Raw genomic sequence first — 19824 nt, forward strand, 5'->3', positions numbered from 1 at the left:
CCCTCCCAGAAGAAGGTGGAGGGTTGTTGCATTCCTGACCTCTGCAGGGATCTATCATGGAGAGCTGTCACCCAATCAGGCCTTGGTTCACTGTTTAGTTCAAACAAGCTGAACCTCCTCCCGGGCTTGTTGCATAAACTCATTTCCCTGTTCCAATGCGTGGAAGCTCTTGTGGTTCAGACGGCCTGATCTTTCTGTGCCTCCAGAAAGATTCAACCCCACTGTCCCATCTGTGATATTGCCTGCTTCACTCAAGAACAGCTTTCAGGGAGGGACTGCACTCACAGAAGCATATTTCTAAAGATCCAGGTTTTGAGGTCCAGACTGTATGACTTTCCTGTAATGTGCTTACGAAGGCTTTTGTGTCACCATTTGTCTCTCCACATATCCCCTCCATTTCTCTCTGCATATTCCTACAGTGGAAAAGCAGTCACATTTTATTTGTAGAGATCCATCCATTTATTTCTGACATCTGTGGTTGAATTCATAGGTGTTCCAGGTGGTTTGACAGTTATCTAGCTAAATTAATGGGGTGAAATGAAGTGATGACCCCTACTGTGCTGCCACCTTGCCTGTCTCACTGTTCTCTCTTTCATCAGAAATGGAATGGAGGTGTGATCCTGTTACCTCTAACCCAGCAGAATTTAAAGACTGTGAGACCCTCCCTCAGAGGACCAGCCCAGGTTCACACGACAGGAGTCCCTCATGTTGATATATGGAGACTCATTCATGTGCCTGAGATAAACCAGCTCAGACACAGGCAGGGTGAATATGGGGTTCAGATGGAAATTGAAGACAGAAGGGTTGATGGCTCTCATGTGAGGGCTCTCTGAAGAGTGGGGGTTACAAATATTCTACCCCAGGCTAGAGAGAGGGGACCATTTTCAACCCCCCCATCAGTGCATCAGGGAGCAGAAGAGGGCCATCCATTGGAGCCCAGAGCTGCTCACTCTGAGCCCTGCCCTCTACCCGGTAGAAGAGGATGTCCACTAGGGCAGGACTTCTGAGAGTGAGCACGGCAGCCCCTCCCCAGGGGATCAGCACCAGCAGTTCCAGGTCAGCAAGTCTGGTCATCAGAGAGTGTTGTGAGGTGTCAGTTATAGGGGAGTTAGTTCTTAGCATCCTTTCTACTTTCATTCTTCATTATTTATTCCTGTTTTATATTTATATTCCAATACATCCTTCTTTATTTATCATTATTAATTTGTTCTTAATTTTCCTCCCTAATTTTTATAAATACTTTTAGTTTTTTATTTTTATTTTATTTTTAAATTTATTTTGTAGTCCACATTCTTTCAAGTGGAAGACTAAAGTGAACCAAGGATCTTCCTTTTTAAAAAATTTATCATAAAAAGGTAAATGATGAAATAAATCAATCCCAGCAGATTATACAGGATGAAAATGTCTCAAACCAGGATTTTAGATTTACATATCTATAAGATATGAATATAAACAGGATTTAAAGCAATGATTGAATAATACTAGCAGAATTTGGAAATTGAATAGAAGACAATAGATAGATATTTGCTTAATGCAGAGATAAATGAATAAACTCAAATAAGGCCAAGTTAAAATTTCTATAACCAAGACACTATCCCATGTGGATGCCATACAATGGAAGTAGGATGAAGCAGAGCAATGATGTAGTATAGATAGGATGAAATTATAGAAAATACCAACTGAAAACAAGAGAAAACAAAGGTAAAGACAACAAAAGTAGACATAGGGAACTCAGTGACTTATGAAATCATAACAACATTTGTATTAATGGAGTCCCAGTAGATGATAAGAGAGTAAACAGAAGCAGAAGTTATTCAGTGAGCTGATATCAGCACCCGAAGGATCAATGAGTTATTCCCTGCAGGTGGAAGGTCCTCCAATCCAGCTCCTCACCCTGAGGATCCCCATGGATCCATTAGAATCTTTTGTTATCTGAATATACGCAGTGCACACACGACCTTCAGAGCCAGCTGGTGACCTTGGGTAGAGGACTGTTTCCCCCTGAGACTCTTGGTAAAACCTTGCTTTATTTCTACTATCATTTTAAATTTTCTGCTGCTTCCATGGATCATTCTCATTATCCATGATTCAGACCTTTTTCTACTTAGAATGGATATTTCTTTTTTTGTTCTTCCACTTTTCATACTTGTTTAGTTGAATTATTCCTTACACCATATTTTTGAATCTACATGCTAAATTTTTGACATCCATGCATCCCTCATTTCCTGTTCTACAACCATGGGAAATAAAACAAGAACCCAAAGGTTCATCCTCCTTTGTTGCATGGGAGACACTACCTCCACACCAGACCCTCATGGAGAGGGACCCCATTCCCACCACTGACTCACAACACACACCCTGATCCTGTGTCCTTGCCTGCCTCCATCCAAGCATCTATGGCTTGCTGAGAGGCCTGTCCTACTTTCAACTGATGATGGTGAGGGTGATAAAGGTTTAATACTCTCCCATGTGTGTATGTGTGTCTGTCTGTGTGTGTGCATTTGCATTTTCTTCAGAATCCACATTCACACCATGTGCAGGTGGGGGTTCCTCTGCTTTCCCAGGTGGTCAGTAACATTGATCCTGGGAGGATGGTTCAAGACAGTGACCCCTCCAGGGATTTTTACTTTCTCGCTTTAGACTGTTGATGACTCTGTTCCTTCAAGTCCAGCAGGCAGTTTATGCTGCTTCTACCAACCTGTATAAGCATCTTGGTGGTTCTGTCATACACAGTGCACATAGCTGTGAGGCTTATAAGGATAATTTGATGTACACAGAGATTTCTAATTACTGATATTTTGGGGACAGTTAGCAAATCTAATCAAATTTATCTTTTATGTATATAAGGATCTTTTAACTAAAAAGTTACAAAATTAGTGACCAAATTCATAAGCACAGAATTCTGTGCCAAGAGAGGTTTCCTAGAGGAAACTGCTCCATGGAAAGCAAGCTCAGAGCCTGACAGGAAACCTGCCCAGAACCTACATCTGCACCTGCTCCTGATCCTTGGACTCAGAAGTGGTGAGGAGTGCACACCCCCTGGTGGTCGTGATCCCCTTCTACAGGGAGGTTTGTGTCTGGGCTCACACTGATGTCAACTCACTGTGTTCCTCATGCAGTAATACACGGCCGTGTCCTCGGCTCTCAGGCTGTTCATCTGCAGATACAGCATGTTCTTGGTGTTGTCTCTGGAGATGGTGAATCTGTCCCTCACAGTGTCTGCGTAGTATGTGCTACTTCCATCATAGCTAATATGTCCGACCCACTGTAGCCCCTTCTTTTGAGCCTGGCGGACCCAGCTCATGCCATAGCTACTGAAGGTGAATCCAGAGGCCTGACAGGAGAGACCCAGGGACCCCCCAGGATTCACCATGTGTCCTCCAAACTCCACCAGTTGCTCCTCACCCTGGACACCTGCAGACAAAAGACATCCTGGTCAGAAAACTGTCCCCCATCATCTGTTTCTCTCACTCACCTCCACTCACATACTCAAGGTCTCTGGTTCTCCATGAATTACCTTTTAAAATACTAACAAGGAAAACCCAGCCAAGCACAGACTCCATGGTCTGTGCTCTGTCCTGATCCCTGAATGGGGTCACCTGGGGATACTGAGGCTGGAGTTTCTCTCCCAGCTGCAAGGTCAGGGCTGGGCAGGTTTAATCAGTGGAGGGAGGGCCCTATTTGCATGTATTCTGAGTATACAGGAAATTTTTGAGGAAGCAACCTCAAGAGGCACTCAGATCTTATGTAGGATCCTGGAAGAGTTTTGAAGACAGGATATCTGTCAGTAAATTGTTTTTTCTCGATACCTGATTTGCTGTCTGAATACTTAGCATTGATCATCTTCCATATTTCCACATATGGACACAACATAATTTATATACATTAAAAATTAGCACCATTTACAGGTATGTAAGTATTCACTGCAGCACAGAGAGGTTGTGTGAGGATCTAAATGGACACAGCAGTTTGGAGTGAGCCCCAGTGTTTGGGCCTGTGGTCCCCACCATAGCACCTGTATGCTCCCTGAGCCACTTCCAAGACAGAATTGGACATAAGATTTGAAGGTTTCTTGAATTTCCGGAAGCCCCAACTGAGTGATGTGTGTAGACCAGATCGTTCTTTCACAGAAACAGTGAGACAAGTAGAAGCCTTGACAGAGACTCAGAGAGCTGATAGAAATGCTGTGGTTTTCAACAAGCTAAGGGCTTTACACCTGATCTCTCTCTGTACATAAGAATAGAAATTCTACATAAAGATAACAGAGTGGAACGATTACTAAAACAATTAATGTCAGAAGATATGACCACAGAAAGGATTCTATTTTTAAAGGACATTTCTTCATCTATGTTATGAAGGTCATTGTACTTCGACACTCACATTTTAAAAAAGATTTTATTTATTTATTCATGAGGGAGAGAGAGAGAGAGAGAGAGAGAGAGAGAGAGAGAGAGAGAGGCAGAGACACAGGCAGAGGGCGAAGCAGGCTCTATGCAGGGAGCCTGACATGGGACTCGAACATGATCCCGGGTCTCCAGGATCCCACCCTGGGCTGAAGGTGGCACTAAACCGCTGAGCCAGCCGGGCTGCCCTCGACACTCACAGTTATTGCCATAGCAATATCAGTTATATTGATCCTGGTGGCTTGACCTTGGCAAGTTTGGTTACTGGCACTAAGACGGAGTCTTCAAAAAGTGGGGGACTTTTCTGTGTTTCCAAAGATTTTACAAATGTTAACCTTGTCCCTGTCTGGAAGATGTTTGCAGAGCATGGCACAGAAATCCCTGGAGAGGAGACCAGCTCTCAACCGTCATGTTGTTCTGGATCTTGAGCTTCCTGGTTCCTGAGATCTCCTGGTGGTTGTGCATGTCCCCTGGTGACCCCAGTAGAACTTGTTGGCTCCAAACACCCCTGCAGAGACAGAGTAGACATCTCACCCTTTCGTGTTTTTCCAGCATGCAATCAGAGTCTCTTCCACATGATCACACAGATCCTCCTGGTGAAGGATGTCTCCTACTTATCCCTATCTTCCATCCCTCCTTCTGCTTCTTGGCTACAGATCTCCAGCTATATTTATTGTAGTCAGAGGTGAGCTGGAATCTTGAATCAAGTCCCTGACATCTATCAGGTGTCCTCAAGCCTCTGAGGTCTTTCCCTCCAGATGATAAAAAGTCATTGTTTCTACTTAACATAACTATTTTCTAACACTGAGAAGAATTTGGAGGCTTAAAGAAACTGCCAAGATGGGGAAGTGGGGCAAGATGGCAGAGGAGTAGGGGTCCTCAACTCTCCTGGCCCCACCAACTTACCTAGATAACTTTCAAACCATTCTGAACACCTACAAATTTGACCTGAGATTTAAAGAGAGAACAGCTGGAATGACATAGAGGGAAGGATTTTAGCTTCTAGCAAGGTAGGAAGGCTAAAAAAATGAAATAAAAAAGAATCAAGTGGGGGAGGGGCACTGCAAGGAGCCTCCCTGGCTAAAGCCCAGTGGCAAAAGCTTCTGGGACAGGAAAGCCCAGCCCAGGAGAAGTGGGAACTTTTTTTCTATATTTTTTATTGTAGTTCAATTTGCCAACATACAGTATAACACTCAGTGCTCATCCCGTCAAGTGTCCACTTCAGTGCCCGTCAACCAGTCACCCCAACCACCCACCCACCTGCCTTTCCATTACCTTTGTTCAATTCCCAGAGTTAAGTCTCTCGTGTTTTGTCTTCCTCTATGATTTTTCCCACACATTTTTTCTTTTTTTACCTGTAATCCCTTTCACTATTTCTTATATTCCCCATTTGAGTGAAACCATATGATTATAGTCCTTCTCCAATTGACCTGCTTCACTCAGCATAATACCCTCCAGTTCTATTCATGTCAAAGCAAATAGTAGGTATTCATTGTTTCCAATGTCTCTAATTGTGATTCCTCTGCTATTCCCCAAATTAACTCACTTTGTCAGAAATAAAATAAAAAGGAAAAATGAAATGATAGAAAAATTTACCACATAAAAATGAAGAGCATGTCAATCTCATAGTCCAGGAATTTAATGCTTAGAGATTCAATTAAATACTCCAAAGTGGAATTTATTTTTTTGTTAAAGATTTTATTTATTTATTCATGAGTGACTCAGAGATAGAGAAGCAGAGACACAGGCAGAGGGAGAAGCAGGCTCCATGCAGGGAACCCGAAGCGAGACTCAACCCCAGGACTCCGGGATCACACACTGTGTCAAAGGCAGATACGCTGAGCCATCCGAGCATACCTAAAGTGGAATTGAAACACTTATTTTAAGAATACTAGGTGGGCTTGGAAAAAAGGAGAGAAGACAATATAAGTTCCAATTCTTCTAATTTTTGCTATCTTTAAATTTTTAAAAAAAAATTATAATAAATTTATTTTTTATTGGTGTTCAATTTGCCAGCATACAGAATAACACCCAGTGCTCCCCCTCAGTGCCCGTCACCCATTCACCCCCACCCCCATCCTCCTCCCCTTCCACCACCCCTACTTCGTTTCCCAGAGTTGGGAGTCTTTATGTTCTGTCTCCCTTTCTGATATTTCCCACACATTTCTTCTCCCTTCCCTTATATTCCCTTTCACTATTATTTATATTCCCCAAATGAATGAGAACATATAATGCTATCTTTAAATTTAAAGATAGGCTAGGTCTTATTTTAAGATTTTATTTTTTATTCATGAAAGGTAGAGAGAGAAAGAGAAAGAAACAGAGACACAGGCAGAGGGAGAAGCAGGCTCCACGCAGGAAGCCCGAAGCGGGACTCAATCCTAGGACTCTAGGACCACACCCCAGGCCAAAGGCAGGCGCTAAACCACTGAGCCACCCAGGGATCGCCAGAAGTTCCAATTCTTCTAGATGAACAAAGTAAAATCAAGTCAGACAACATTAAAAATGCTATAACCAATATTTAATCCCCAGTGAAGGCTATAAAAATGCGGTTGATGAAGCAGAAGAGAGAGCCAGTTTAGACAAGATAAATTATTGAAAATAATGACTGAAAAGAAGAGGAAACAAAGGTAAAGACAACAAAGGGAGCCATAGGGAACTCAATTAATTCCGATGTCATAGTAATATTCATATGATAGGAGTCTCATTAGATGAAGAGGCAGGAAAATAAAAGTTATTTGATTAAGAGCTGAAAAGTTCCCTAATCTCAGGAAGAAGAAAGACGTCAACTCCAAGAAGCACAGGAACTCCCAATGACCCCGTCATGAGGCTGCACCTCCTTACTCAAGTCTTCCCCTAAGGCCTCTCCTCCTCCTCCCATCACATGGGCAGTAGGTTCCAACCTGGGGATGGTTGGAGCACAGTGAGCTGATGTCAGCACCCGAAGGATCCATGAGTTATTCCCTGGAGGTGGAAGGTCCTCTAATCCAGCTCCTCACCCTGAGGAGCCTCATGGATCCAGTAGAAGCTTCTGGTCTCTCTGTGCACATAGCACACATGTGACCTTCAGAACCAGCTGGTGACCTTGGGGGAGAGGACAGCTTCCACCTGAGACACTGGGTTATCCTTGATCCATTTGTATAATCACTTTATATTGTGTGATTATATTGTATAATCACTTTATATTGCTTTGAAGAAACATTCATCTCACTTTCCCATAATTCAGACATTTTCATACTTAGAACAACCACTTCTCTCTAATGTTCTACCAGTTTTCATACATATTTAGTGGAATGATTCCTTACACCATATTTTGAATGTACCTGCTGGAACCTGACATCCATTCCTCCCTATTGTCTCGCTCCACAAACATGGGTCACGGAACCAGAACCCATAGGTTCTCCCTCCTTTGATGCAGGAGGTCACTGACTCCACACAAGCTCCTCCTGGAGCAGGACCCCATCCCCCATCACTGACCTACAACACACTCCCTGAGTCAGTGTCCTTCCTTGTTCCATCCAAGCATTTATGACTTGCTATGAGGCCTGCCCTGCTCTCAACAGACATGGTAAATGTGATGATGATTTATACTCTTGTGTGTGTGTGTGCATGTGTGTGTCTCTGTGTGTGCATGTGTGTGTGTTCATGTGCGTGTGATCTCCAGATTCCACATCCTAACAACGACCTTGGGGAGTTTCCACTGCTTTTCCACATTATCACTAGCATGAATGCTGGTAGGTTGGTTCATTACAGTGATGCCTCCAGAAGTTCTGTCTTGCTTTCTACTCCGGATCACTCTATAGCTTCTTGTCCATTTGGTTCATGCTGCTTCTACCAACCTTGCACGCTGAGCAGGGGGTTCTCTAATGAACAGTGTAGAAAGGTGGAACTCCTTAAGGAGAAGATGAGATGCACTGAGATATGTGTCATTAAATGATGTGTAGGGGCAGTAGAGAAAAAGTGTAAGCAAATTTGTCTTTAGTGCATGTAAACAATAGTTTATATAAAAACAAATGTTATAAATTAGAAAGTTTCTAAGAAGGCACTTAATCATGTGTCTAGAGAGACTCCTTAGAGAACCTGCTCCATGAGGAGGAAGCCCCAGATCCTGACAGCCTCCATGAAGAGGAAGCCCCAGATCCTGACAGCCTCCATGAGGAGGAAGCCCCAGAAACCTGCCCAGAACCTCCATCTGCACCTGTTCCTGAGCCTTCAGGACAGAATTGGTGAGGAGTGTGCACCCCCTGGTGGTCCTGATCCCCTTCTACAGGGAGGTTTGTGTCTGGGCTCACACCGAGGTCCTCTCACTGTGTCACTCGCACAGTAATACACGGCCGTGTCCTCAGCTCTCAGGCTGTTCATCTGCAGATACAGCGTGTTCTTGGCGTTATCTCTGGAGATGGTGAATCGGCCCTTCACAGCTTCTGCATAGTATGTGGTACTTCCACTCTCATAAATCCTTGCGACCCACTCCAGCCCTTTCCCTGGAGCCTGGCGGACCCAGTACATTACGTAGTCACTGAAGGTGAATCCAGAGGCCACACAGGAGAGTCTCAGGGACCCCCCAGGCTTCACCAGGTCTCCCCCAGACTCCACCAGCTGCACGTCACCCTGGACACCTGCAGATACAAGACATACTGGTCAGGAAACTGTCCCACGTCCCCTGTTTCTCTCACTCACCTGCACTCACATACTCAAGGTCCCTTGTTCTCCTTGAATTACCTTTTACAATAGTGACAAGAAAAACCCAGCTGAGCACAGATGCCATGGTGAGTTGTCTGTGCTCTGTCCTGATCCCTGAATGGGGCTACCTGGGGATCCTGGGGCTGGGGTTGCACTCCCAGCTGCAGGGTCGGGGCTGGGCTGGTTTAATCAGTGGAGGGAGGGCCCTATTTGCATGTCCTCTGACTATATCTTCAGCGCTTGACTAAAATTTGATTCTAACGAGTTAATAGCAAGATTGCATTACCTTTGCAGATCACATTGTGCAGATGTCACTGTGAGAATATGAATTTCTCATCTTTGAGTGGTGTTATCTTTGCATTTCTATTTTTAAAAAAAAGCCATTCATCAAAATAGGTCATTTTTAGTATGATATCTTATCTACTATTGAAATTTAATCCTAAATATTTATTTTTGATGCTAGTTTAAGTGATATTTTTGTCAATAGATAGGTATTTTATATCTTAAATGTTCCCTGAAATCATTATTTAATTCCTAGTTTATTGAGTTTGTAGAAATTGCCCCTGTAACATATAATGTCATAGGCAAACAAATAATTTTTCTTCCTCTCTTCTGATTAATATTTTTTAATTGCCTAGTTTCCCTGCATAGGTCTTCACCTTGTTGTGGCAGAAAGATTTCTCTTGTATTCTTCCAGTTTCTTTGTCTCATCGGTACAGTTAAGACATAAGATATTTCTAAGGGGAGAGGCATTTCATTTTCCACGTGCATGAGCTATGTAAAATACAACACCCAGACAATGACCACTGTATACAGCCCTTCCACCTGTTGGACAATACATTTGGTTTGTGGATATTTAAAGCCAGGATTTGGTTTTGGTTATGCGAATGACTAGGAACTGAAAAGGGTTTGCACAGACTTCTGGGCCCTATGTTTCCTCTTCTGGTTCTGAGGATGGTTCTCCCCTTCTGCTAAATGGAATGAGTTGTTCTCACTGGATATTTATTTCCTGCCATCAGGGGGAATTACATTTCTGAGTGGACTTAACTTCCTGAAACAGCTTCACTACCAGTGAGTTCACATGTAAACTATGCAATAGAATAGCAGAGCTGAGAGACACTGTCAACACCAGGACATGCCACCAGGATGGCGTAGAAACCCTCTAGAAGAATGATTGCATATAAACATATAGATAAAGGGTAAACAATTACTGTAGGTGTTTGAGGGTTTCCAGTAATAAGCTCATCATTGGAAACCTCCCTCATCGATGGAGGGAGAGTAACAGACACAGATGTGTATTTGGTTGCTGTCATGGGGGACCAAGGTAATTCCCAGTGGTGAGGTGCACACCTCACAGCAGTTAGTATAACACAAATTGGTAAGGACATGGTACCATGCAAATCCCACAGTGTCATCAGAGACACAACTTGTGGAAATGCCAGAGCATCATTACTTGGTTTCACGTGTCACTAGGGTTGTACCCTGTTCTGGCTGCTGTAACATTGTAGAAGGACTGGGTTTTTTTATTTTTATTTTTTAATAATAAATTTATTTTTTTATTGGTGTTCAATTTGCCAACATACAGAATAACACACAGTGCTCATCCCGCCAAGTGCCCCCCTCAGTGCCCATCGCCCAGTCACCCCCACCCCCTGCCCTCCTCCCCTTCGACCACCCCTAGTTCATTTCCCAGAGTTAGGAGCCTTCCATGGTCTGTCTCCCTTTCTGATATTTCTTACCCATTTCTTCTCCCTTCCCTTCTATTCTCTTTCACTATTATTTATATTCCCCAAATGAATGAGAACATATAATGTTTGTCCTTCTCCGATTGACTTATTTCACTCAGCATAATACCGTCCAGTTCCATCCACATTGAAGCAAATGGTGGGTATTTGTCATTTCTAATGGCTGAGTAATATTCCATTGTATACATAAACCACATCTTCTTTATCCATTCATCTTTCGATGGACACCGAGGCTCCTTCCACAGTTTGGCTATTGTGGACATTGCTGCTAGAAACATCGGGGTGCAGGTGTCCCGGTGTTTCATTGCATCCATATCTTTGGGGTAAATCCCCAACAGTGCAATTGCTGGGTCATAGGGGAGGTCTATTTTTAACTCTTTGAGGAACCTCCAAGGAGTTTTCCAGAGTGGCTGCACCATTTCACATTAGGACTGGGGTTTTTTAAACAACAGATGTTCAGAACACCTGGGTGGCTCAGTGGTTAATTATCTGCCTTCGTTTCAGGTTGTTCTGGAGTCCCAGGATTGAGTCCCGCATCAGGCTCCCTGAATGGAGCCTACTTCTCCCTCTGCCTCTGTCCCTGATTCTGTCTCTGTGTCTCTCATGAATAAGTAAAGAAAATCTTAAAAAAAGATAAAGGGATGCCTGAGTGGTTCTCAATAGGATAAGTGGGAGAAGGATGAAGACTTCCATCATTCTTCCTGCTTCCATGCTTGATCTGGAACATACAAGTCCTCCTGCCTTGGAGACAGTTACACATGCACATGCCCAGGTTCTCCAATGAAAGACTAGGGCAGTGTGATGAAAATTACTCTACTGGCTTTCCTGGGTGTCCTCCTCATGACCGTAAATCATGGACTTCTCAGACTACTCAGTCATGGGAACCAATGTGCTTTGGGTTCTGTCGCTCAGGAAACCCTGACCAGTTCATGCTATTACCTCTTGTGGGGTAAAGAAATTTCAGAAAGATGCCATCCTACAATGTCCTTAGAAGCAAACTGCTATAAATGAAGCATCATGTTCTGAGTTTCGGACAAGAGCTGGGTAAGGATAGTGAGGGGCTTTGAGATTCTGAAGAAACCTTATGATACAAGAGGAGAGAGACATCTGGTCCTTTGACTGACATGGGAGAAGACAACTTCTGTTCATCCTGGGATCATTCCTAGAGCTTTGCAGATGGAGAAGTGCAGATGGCATGTCAGGGTGATATAATCAGGTATGTAACACAGGCAGATAATGATTTTGACTAAGGAATAGTCTATTAAAATGAGTACTTTTGGAGTGAAATTTTAAATATCAATTCATGTAGAATTATTGATATATTGTCAACTGTGAGTAATCACATATTTTGTTATTTTGTCCATCAATAAATTTTATTTTAGATATTAATTATGGAAATATTTTACAAAAAGTTTTATTAAATAGGCTACATATACCTATAGATTTTTGTACTTATTCATTTATTTATAATCATATATTATAATCCCATAACTTTTAGTTTTGGAAATAGCAATAAATTATCACAAAATCTAGGAGGTTAGATGCAAATCTTCATGTGTTATTATTTCCTCATAATATAGAGTTTTCATCGTTTATTTTCAGAGAGCATTTAAGGGATATTTTAGCTTACATATTATGCAAAATAAAATGTAATGATTTTAACATATATTATGAATAAAATATCATGACCTTTAAAAATGAAGACCAACAAAGAGCATATTTTTCTAGCTAGAAGAAAGACAATTCACCTTCTGCACTTGTTCTTGGGTCTTACCCTGTCCTTGTTCCTAATGGCCCTAGTCCCTTGACTACACTTGTTAATCCAAGTGCTCCCTGGCTACCTGTGGAGCCCCTAGCGACCTGAGTGTTCCCTTGTTGACCTGAGAGGACTCTGGTGACCTTCACATCTTCTGGTGAACTCAGCGACCCCCTAGTCTAGCCCCTCCCCTGTCCCTGCAGGGAGGTGTGTGTCTGGGCTCACACTGATGGCCCCTCCCCATTTCTCCTGTGCAGTAAGTCATGGCCAATTGTTTGGTGGGAAATGAGCTCAGCTACAGGGAGCACTTGTTCTGGGATGGGATTCAGGATGGGACTCTGGAATGTGGCTCCTGTGGGACAGGCTGTTGCATGTGTTATAATTAATTATGATCCAATTCACTGCACCCGCTCTCCTGGTGTTGGTGGATGCATTTCTACCAGAAATCAATGGTTTACATGGAAAATCAATAGACAGTGGTGGTGAGGTGTGGGGTCCATGATTCCCTCTCCTGTCATTGCTCTGAATCTTGCAGCAGCACCCTGAGGACAAGGAGACTCAGGCGCTGTCAGTCACGAGCATTCACAACTATCCCCATGGCCCCCCACCTGACATCTGAGACCATCAACTTGGCGAGCAGTCACCAGACACAGAGAAGGCCCCAGAAAATCATCTTCCTCCATATTACAGCTCTGCCTTCACCAGAGACCTCAACCTGCCTTTGAAGAGAGCTCTGAACTCCCTCTGCCTGAGAGAGGATTTTACCCTAGATGTTGAGGAGAAGTGGGTGGTTTTGGGTTGTAGCCTGTCCTTTCAAGTGGACAGGGACTGGGCTAGGCTTCCATGGACCTCCCAGGACCACCCATGGACATCTACTTGTTGAACCCACAAGGCATGTTGTTTGGTGTTGGGAGAGTCGTGGTCCATGAGCTGTGTTGCAAGCAGGTCAATAGATGGCCTCTGGTTTCTAAGAATGAGGATCAATGTTAAACAAATCATTGCATGACAATTTATTTAAATCTAATAGATCTTTCAAAAAGGTATTTAAGAGGTCCGCATTGGTGTAGAGGACTTTACAAATCTAGTCTTATATACACAGTATTAACATTTATTCCAGACATACTTGCATAGAAAGTTATATATTTGTTACATCTGCTATAAACAAAGTGATTTGGGGATGCCTGGGTTGCTCAGCAGTAAAGCATCTGCCTTCAGCTCAGGGAGTTATCCTGGAGTCCTGGGATTGATTCCCATACTGGGCTTCCTGCATGGAGCCTGCTTCTCCCTCTGCCTATTTCTCTGCCTCCCTTTCTCTGTGTGTCTCTCATGAATAAATAAATATAATTTTAAAAAATGAAATATAGCATGGGTGTTATGCTATATGTTGGCAAATCGAACTCCAGTAAAAGAATATATATACAAAAAGTTCATAATATGAAAAAAATTAAATAAAATTATTTGTTATGGTTTCTAACTCTTAAGATGATATTTCTTTCAGTTTCCTCACTGATGTACTTGACCTCACATGAACCATTGCATGCACAGATTAGGCACAACTGGAGACCTTGATCCTGATCGTCTGGGCTGATGATCTTTTTCTTCCAGGACACCTGCACATCCTGGATGTGGTACCAATGTCCTTGAGGTCGCAGACACCAACACAGGGCACCCACTCTGTGGTCTGTAGGTACAATTCCTTTTTTTTTGGTGGGAATTTTATTTTTTTATTTTTTTTAAATGATAAATTTATTTTTATTGGTGTTCAATTTGCCAACATACAGAATAACTCCCAGTGCTCATCCTGTCAAGTGCCCCCCTCAGTGCCCACCACCCAGTCACCTCCACCCCTTCCACCACCCGTAGTTCATTTCCCAGAGTTAGGAGTCTTCCATGGTCTCTCTCCCTTTCCGATATTTCCTACCCATTTCTTCTCCCTTCCCCTCTATTCCCTTTCACTATTATTTATATCCCCAAATGAATGAGAAGATATAATGTTTGTCCTTCTCCAACTGACTTATTTCACTCAGCATAATACCCTCCAGTTCCATCCACATCGAAACAAATGGTGGATATTTGTCCTTTATAATGGCTGAGTAATATTCCATTGTATACATAGACCACATCTTCTTTATCCATCATCTTTAGATGGACACCGAGGCTCCTTCCACAGTTTGGCTATTGTGGACATTGCTGCTAGAAACATCAGGGTGTAGGTGTCCCGGCGTTTCATTGAATCCATATCATTGGGGTAAGTCCCCAGCAGTGCAATTGCTGGGTCGTAGGGCAGATCTATTTTTAACTCTTTGAGGAACATCCACACAGTTTTCCAGAGTGGCTGCACCAGTTCACATTCCCACCAACAGTATAAGAGGGTTCCTGTACGTACAATTCCTATACTGGGAGGCTGCCTCCTTTCTCCTGAGACAATTACCTGACATGGGGGCCTGTTAACTTAGGGAGCAGAGTCATGCTTTATAGAACATGAACACACACCTACAGAATGGGAGAAGATATTTGCAAACGACATATCAGATAAAGGGCTAGTTTCCAAAATCTATAAAGAACTTATTAAACTCAACACCAAAGAAACAAACAATCCAATCATGAAATGGGCAAAAGACATGAAGAGAAATCTCACAGAGGAAGACATGGACATGGCAAACATGCACATGATAAAATGCTCTGCATCACTTGCCATCAGGGAAATACAAATCAAAACCACAATGAGATCCCACCTCACACCAGTGAGAATGGGGAAAATTAACAAGGCAGGAAACAACAAATGTTGGAGAGGATGCGGAGAAAAGGGAACCCTCTTACACTGTTGGTGGGAATGTGAACTGGTGCAGCCACTCTGGAAAACTGTGTGGAGGTTCCTCAAAGAGTTAAAAATAGACCTGCCCTACGACCCAGCAATTGCACTGTTGGGGATTTACCCCAAAGATTCAGATGCAATGAAACGTCAGGACACCTGCACCCCGATGTTTCTATCAGCAATGGCCACAATAGCCAAACTGTGGAAGGAGCCTCGGTGTCCATCGAAAGATGAATGGATAAAGAAGATGTGGTTTATGTATACAATGGAATATTACTCAGCCATTAGAAACGACAAATACCCACCATTTGCTTCAATGTGGATGGAACTGGAGGGTATTATGCTGAGTGAAATAAGTCAATCGGAGAAGGACAGCAGTGTATGTTCTCATTCATTTGGGGAATATAAATAATAGTGAAAGGGAATATAAAGGAAGGGAGAAGAAATTTTGGGAAATATCAGGAAGGGAGACAGAACATAAAGACTCCTAACTCGGGGAAACGAACTAGGGGTGGTGGAAGGGGGGAGGAGGGCGGGTGTTGGAGGGGAATGGGTGACGGGCACTGAGGTGGACACTTGACGAGATGAGCACTGGGTGTTTTTCTGTATGTTGGTAAATTGAACACCAATAAAAATTAATTAAAAAAAAAGAACATTAACAATGTTCCTCTGATGCAGCACAGAGATCATCACAATCTCAGGTATGGAGTTAGTGACCCTCAGATAGCCACTGTGAAGGGAATGGAGTGGTTTCTGGGTTCTCTACTCTGTTCCATTCATCTATGTGTCTATTTTGTACCAGATCCATACAGTCTTCATGATCACAGTGTTGTAACCTCTCTTGAAGTCGGGGATTGTGATGCCTCCACATTTGCTTCTCTTTTTCAACATTTATTTGGGTATTTGATGTATTTTCTGCTTAAATTTAAGCAGTAGGATTGTTTATTCCAGTTCTGTGAAGAATGTTGATGATATTTTTATAGTAGTTTCTTTTAATATGTCAAATTCCAGGACGACTGGGTGGCTCAGTGGTTGAGTGTTCACCTTTGGCTCAGGGCATGATCCTGGAGTCCCAGGATTGAGCCCCACATCAGGCTCCCTGCATGGAACATGCTTCTCTCTCTGCCTATGTCTCTGTCTCTCTGTGTCTCTCATGAATAAATAAATAAAATCTTTTAAAAATACATCAATTTCCTTGGGTAGCATAAATATTCAAACAATATATTTCCTTCTAATCCTTTGACATGGAATTTTTTTTAGTTCTTCGTGTCTTCTTCAATTTCTTTCCTATGTTTTCTACAGTTCTCAGAGTACAGATCCTTTACTTCTTTAGTTTGGATCACGCTTAATTATTGTTGTTTTTACCATTGTAAATGGGATTTATTCCTGGGTTTCTCTTTCTTCTTTATCACTGTCAGTGTATAGAAATGTACCTGACTTCTGTGCATTGGTTTTATAACCTGTTATGCTGTTGCTTTGCATATTAATTGACTTTATGTAGCCCTCCAGATGGTAAGGGAATTAACGTGTGCAGACCTGAGCCTTGTGTGTGATACCCGGAAACTGTGGCCAAGGAAAGACTATGGTTTGGGTTTTCAGGTCACATTATCCCAGGTCATCCAATGATGCCCGTGTTTGTGTTGACTCTCAGAAATGCCCTAGGGACAGAGACACCATTGGGGTGGGCTGGATGGGGAGAAGCCTCTGCAGAAACTCAGCACTGAAGGGGGGTATTGCAAGGATGATGTGCTGACGTAGACTGAGCTTGAACCTGGCACACCTGTCAGCCCAGGACTTGTGACCATAAGTTCATGAATGTCCTACTAGAATGTGATGTGTGTGCTGCTCAGAGAGTGGGATGGAAAAATTCATCCATGGTGTTCACTTTCTTCTTTTCTCCAAGCATATTGTCACATTTCAAAATAAAGTGGGGAAATTTCTGACCCTTTTGCAGACAAATCAACAGTCTCAGATTCTGAAGCACAACACCTTCCAATACTTTACAGATGAGACCTCAAGGAATTCCCCCTTTTCTGTCCACATAGTTTGCAAATATCCCCACTACAACAAGTAATAAAATTAATTTGATGCAAAGTGTTTAACCAGGATTATTCTTTCAGTGTAACTGTAGCTTTAAACCCTGCTGGAGAGAATGATGTGCACATGAGTATATTAACTTTGTCCAAAACCCCTGACTTATTGTTATGAGGATGTCATAGGAGGAGAACCCCTGTTGCTGTCACCTCCTGAGTCCGCCACCAAAACTGTCCTCTCACCAGGGATTCTGACTCTCCCAGGATGTGGGTTCTCACACTGAGTCTCACACAGTAGTACACGGCTGTGTCCTCAGACTGCAGACTGTGCAGACTGTGCTTGTGGAGGCCATGCCCTCAGGGTGACTCTTCCCTGGAACTTCTGCGCATACCTCATGGCACCATCTTTGGGATCAATTCGTCCCATCCAATCAAGTTCTAGTCCTGAAGCCTGTCATACCCAGTGCATACATTAGTTAATGACGGTGTATCCAGACATCTTGCAAGAGACCTTCACAGATGCCCCGGGTTCCTCAACTCAGTCCCAGACTGCACCACCTGGACCTTGGTGTGCCCACTTGTGGAGAGGAACAGGAAGGGATAAAGCCATCCTTGACTGGCCTGATACTGTCCTCAGGCTAGAAACTAGAGTGTCCTTTAGCAGTAGCCAGTGCCAGGAGGAAGAGGTTTCTCCAGCTGCAGTCCATGGTGAGGGTTGCACTATAAGGGGCTACTGGAGGGAGCATGTGCAGGTCTTGGGTGATGCTCAGGGCACAGATATTCCCATATTTAGCCTATTGCATCTTGGATGATTTGAAAATTCATGAGATGGTGTATTTCATACTCAATACAAGCCTCATCTAGAGAAGGAGCAGATCTCCATCACAGGACTGTGCTATGAAGGAACTTGATACCCAAGTCCTAATCCTTTTTTGACGATGTAGGTCCCCTTCCAGTTCCCTGAACTGCGTGCAAGCACAACATCTCCCACTGATGGTCTAGAAGCCACAGGAAATCCTCCTTATTGTGAAGGCACCTCTGAATGACAGAGACTCTCTGAACCTGATGTTGGCTCTGAGATGTTAATGTCTTATTCTTGGATCAGTGTGCCTCCAATATGCTGCATTCAATGAGGTAATCAGTGATTCCCACCTCTATCTCTTCACACCTCAGATAAGTAAAAGCTGTGGAATTGCATGCTCTGCAAATGTATTCCTTACTGTTTAAAGTTTAACAAATGCTCCTGACAGAACAGGAGACTTACACACCCTGTAGCTCTCCCTGTCCTACTTGCATTTTAGATGGATTTCTGAACTGGATGATGGGCACTGAGCAGGGCACTTGATGGGATGATCCCTGGGTGTTATACTATATGTTGGCAAATCAAACTTCAATTAAAATATAGATTGTTTCCTGAACAAGGTGACTCCAACTTCTGAGAGGAAAGCCTTCTCCAGAACCCTGTGTAGCTGTTCTTCTGGCAGCAGTCCTTTGCGTGGTGGTCCTGAGCGTCCCCTGCAGGCCTGACCTGGGCCCTGCAGGTAGGACGCTGTCAGGGCTCACAGGGTATTTACTGAAGGGTCTCAATTCCTGTATTACATGGTGAAGGGGTGCTGAATATGCCACCCAACGTGTGTCCATGTAATTAAATGTACTAAAAAAAACAGCCAATGCAGAGATACCCTGACCCTCCCTGACTCCCTGAGCTGAAGACAAGTCTTCTGATGGAAAACTATCCTCACTGTTCCAGGGGCGTGATTTCCTTAGTACTAGAAATAGGATTTTAAGCCCAAGAAACTGTACAAACAAACCTTATTTCTTCAATAATTTATTTCCACAAGCATACATTCCTTTGTGTTGTCATGCCTCCCAATCCCCACCCTTTATAAAGATGTAAATCCTATGTACTTTATTGACATCTCTGTGTCTTTATGTTTCACAATCTCCTATATATGCAAAATTGATATTCTTTTTATCCTGTTGTCTTATGTCAATGTAATTATTCAAGCAGCCTAAGACTCTAGAAGGAAATTTTTCTACCCCTACAATGGGTGTGATGTGCCTTCAGATAGCTCTTCCGATGACACCATGTGTTCTGATAACATCTCCTGCAATAGTGACCTGGCTTTCCAAGCTGTGAAGTCAGCAGGGAGACCCCACGCAAGGGGGGGTCTGAACACTGAACCCTAATGGAGCCACTTGCCTGGACCCCCAGATGTACTGACACATTCCATACTCACTGGAGGCCAGAAAGTCAGAGTTCTCTGGGAAGCTTCTTATCTCACTTAGGTTCCTGGTGTTGAAGGTCCTATCTGACTCTATCTGCTCATGCAGAGAGGCAGTTCACATACCACTGCACCTCCACTGTCCAATTACACACACACACACA

At 43.2% G+C, this 19824-nt stretch overlaps 2 gene segments (V, D, J or C); both read right to left on the reverse strand.

The window, feature by feature from the left end:
• Positions 1-19824, reverse strand: part of LOC140599256 (immunoglobulin heavy variable 3-74-like) — a 571793-nt gene that overhangs the window by 59915 nt on the left and 492054 nt on the right.
• LOC140599439 (immunoglobulin heavy variable 3-23-like) lies at positions 3088-3624 on the reverse strand. The segment is given in 2 exon segments: positions 3088-3414; positions 3518-3624. Coding segments are annotated over 2 exon segments (366 nt in total).

The sequence above is a fragment of the Vulpes vulpes genome, chromosome 6, assembly GCF_048418805.1.
Source record: "Vulpes vulpes isolate BD-2025 chromosome 6, VulVul3, whole genome shotgun sequence".
NCBI classification, from domain to species: Eukaryota; Metazoa; Chordata; class Mammalia; order Carnivora; family Canidae; genus Vulpes; species Vulpes vulpes.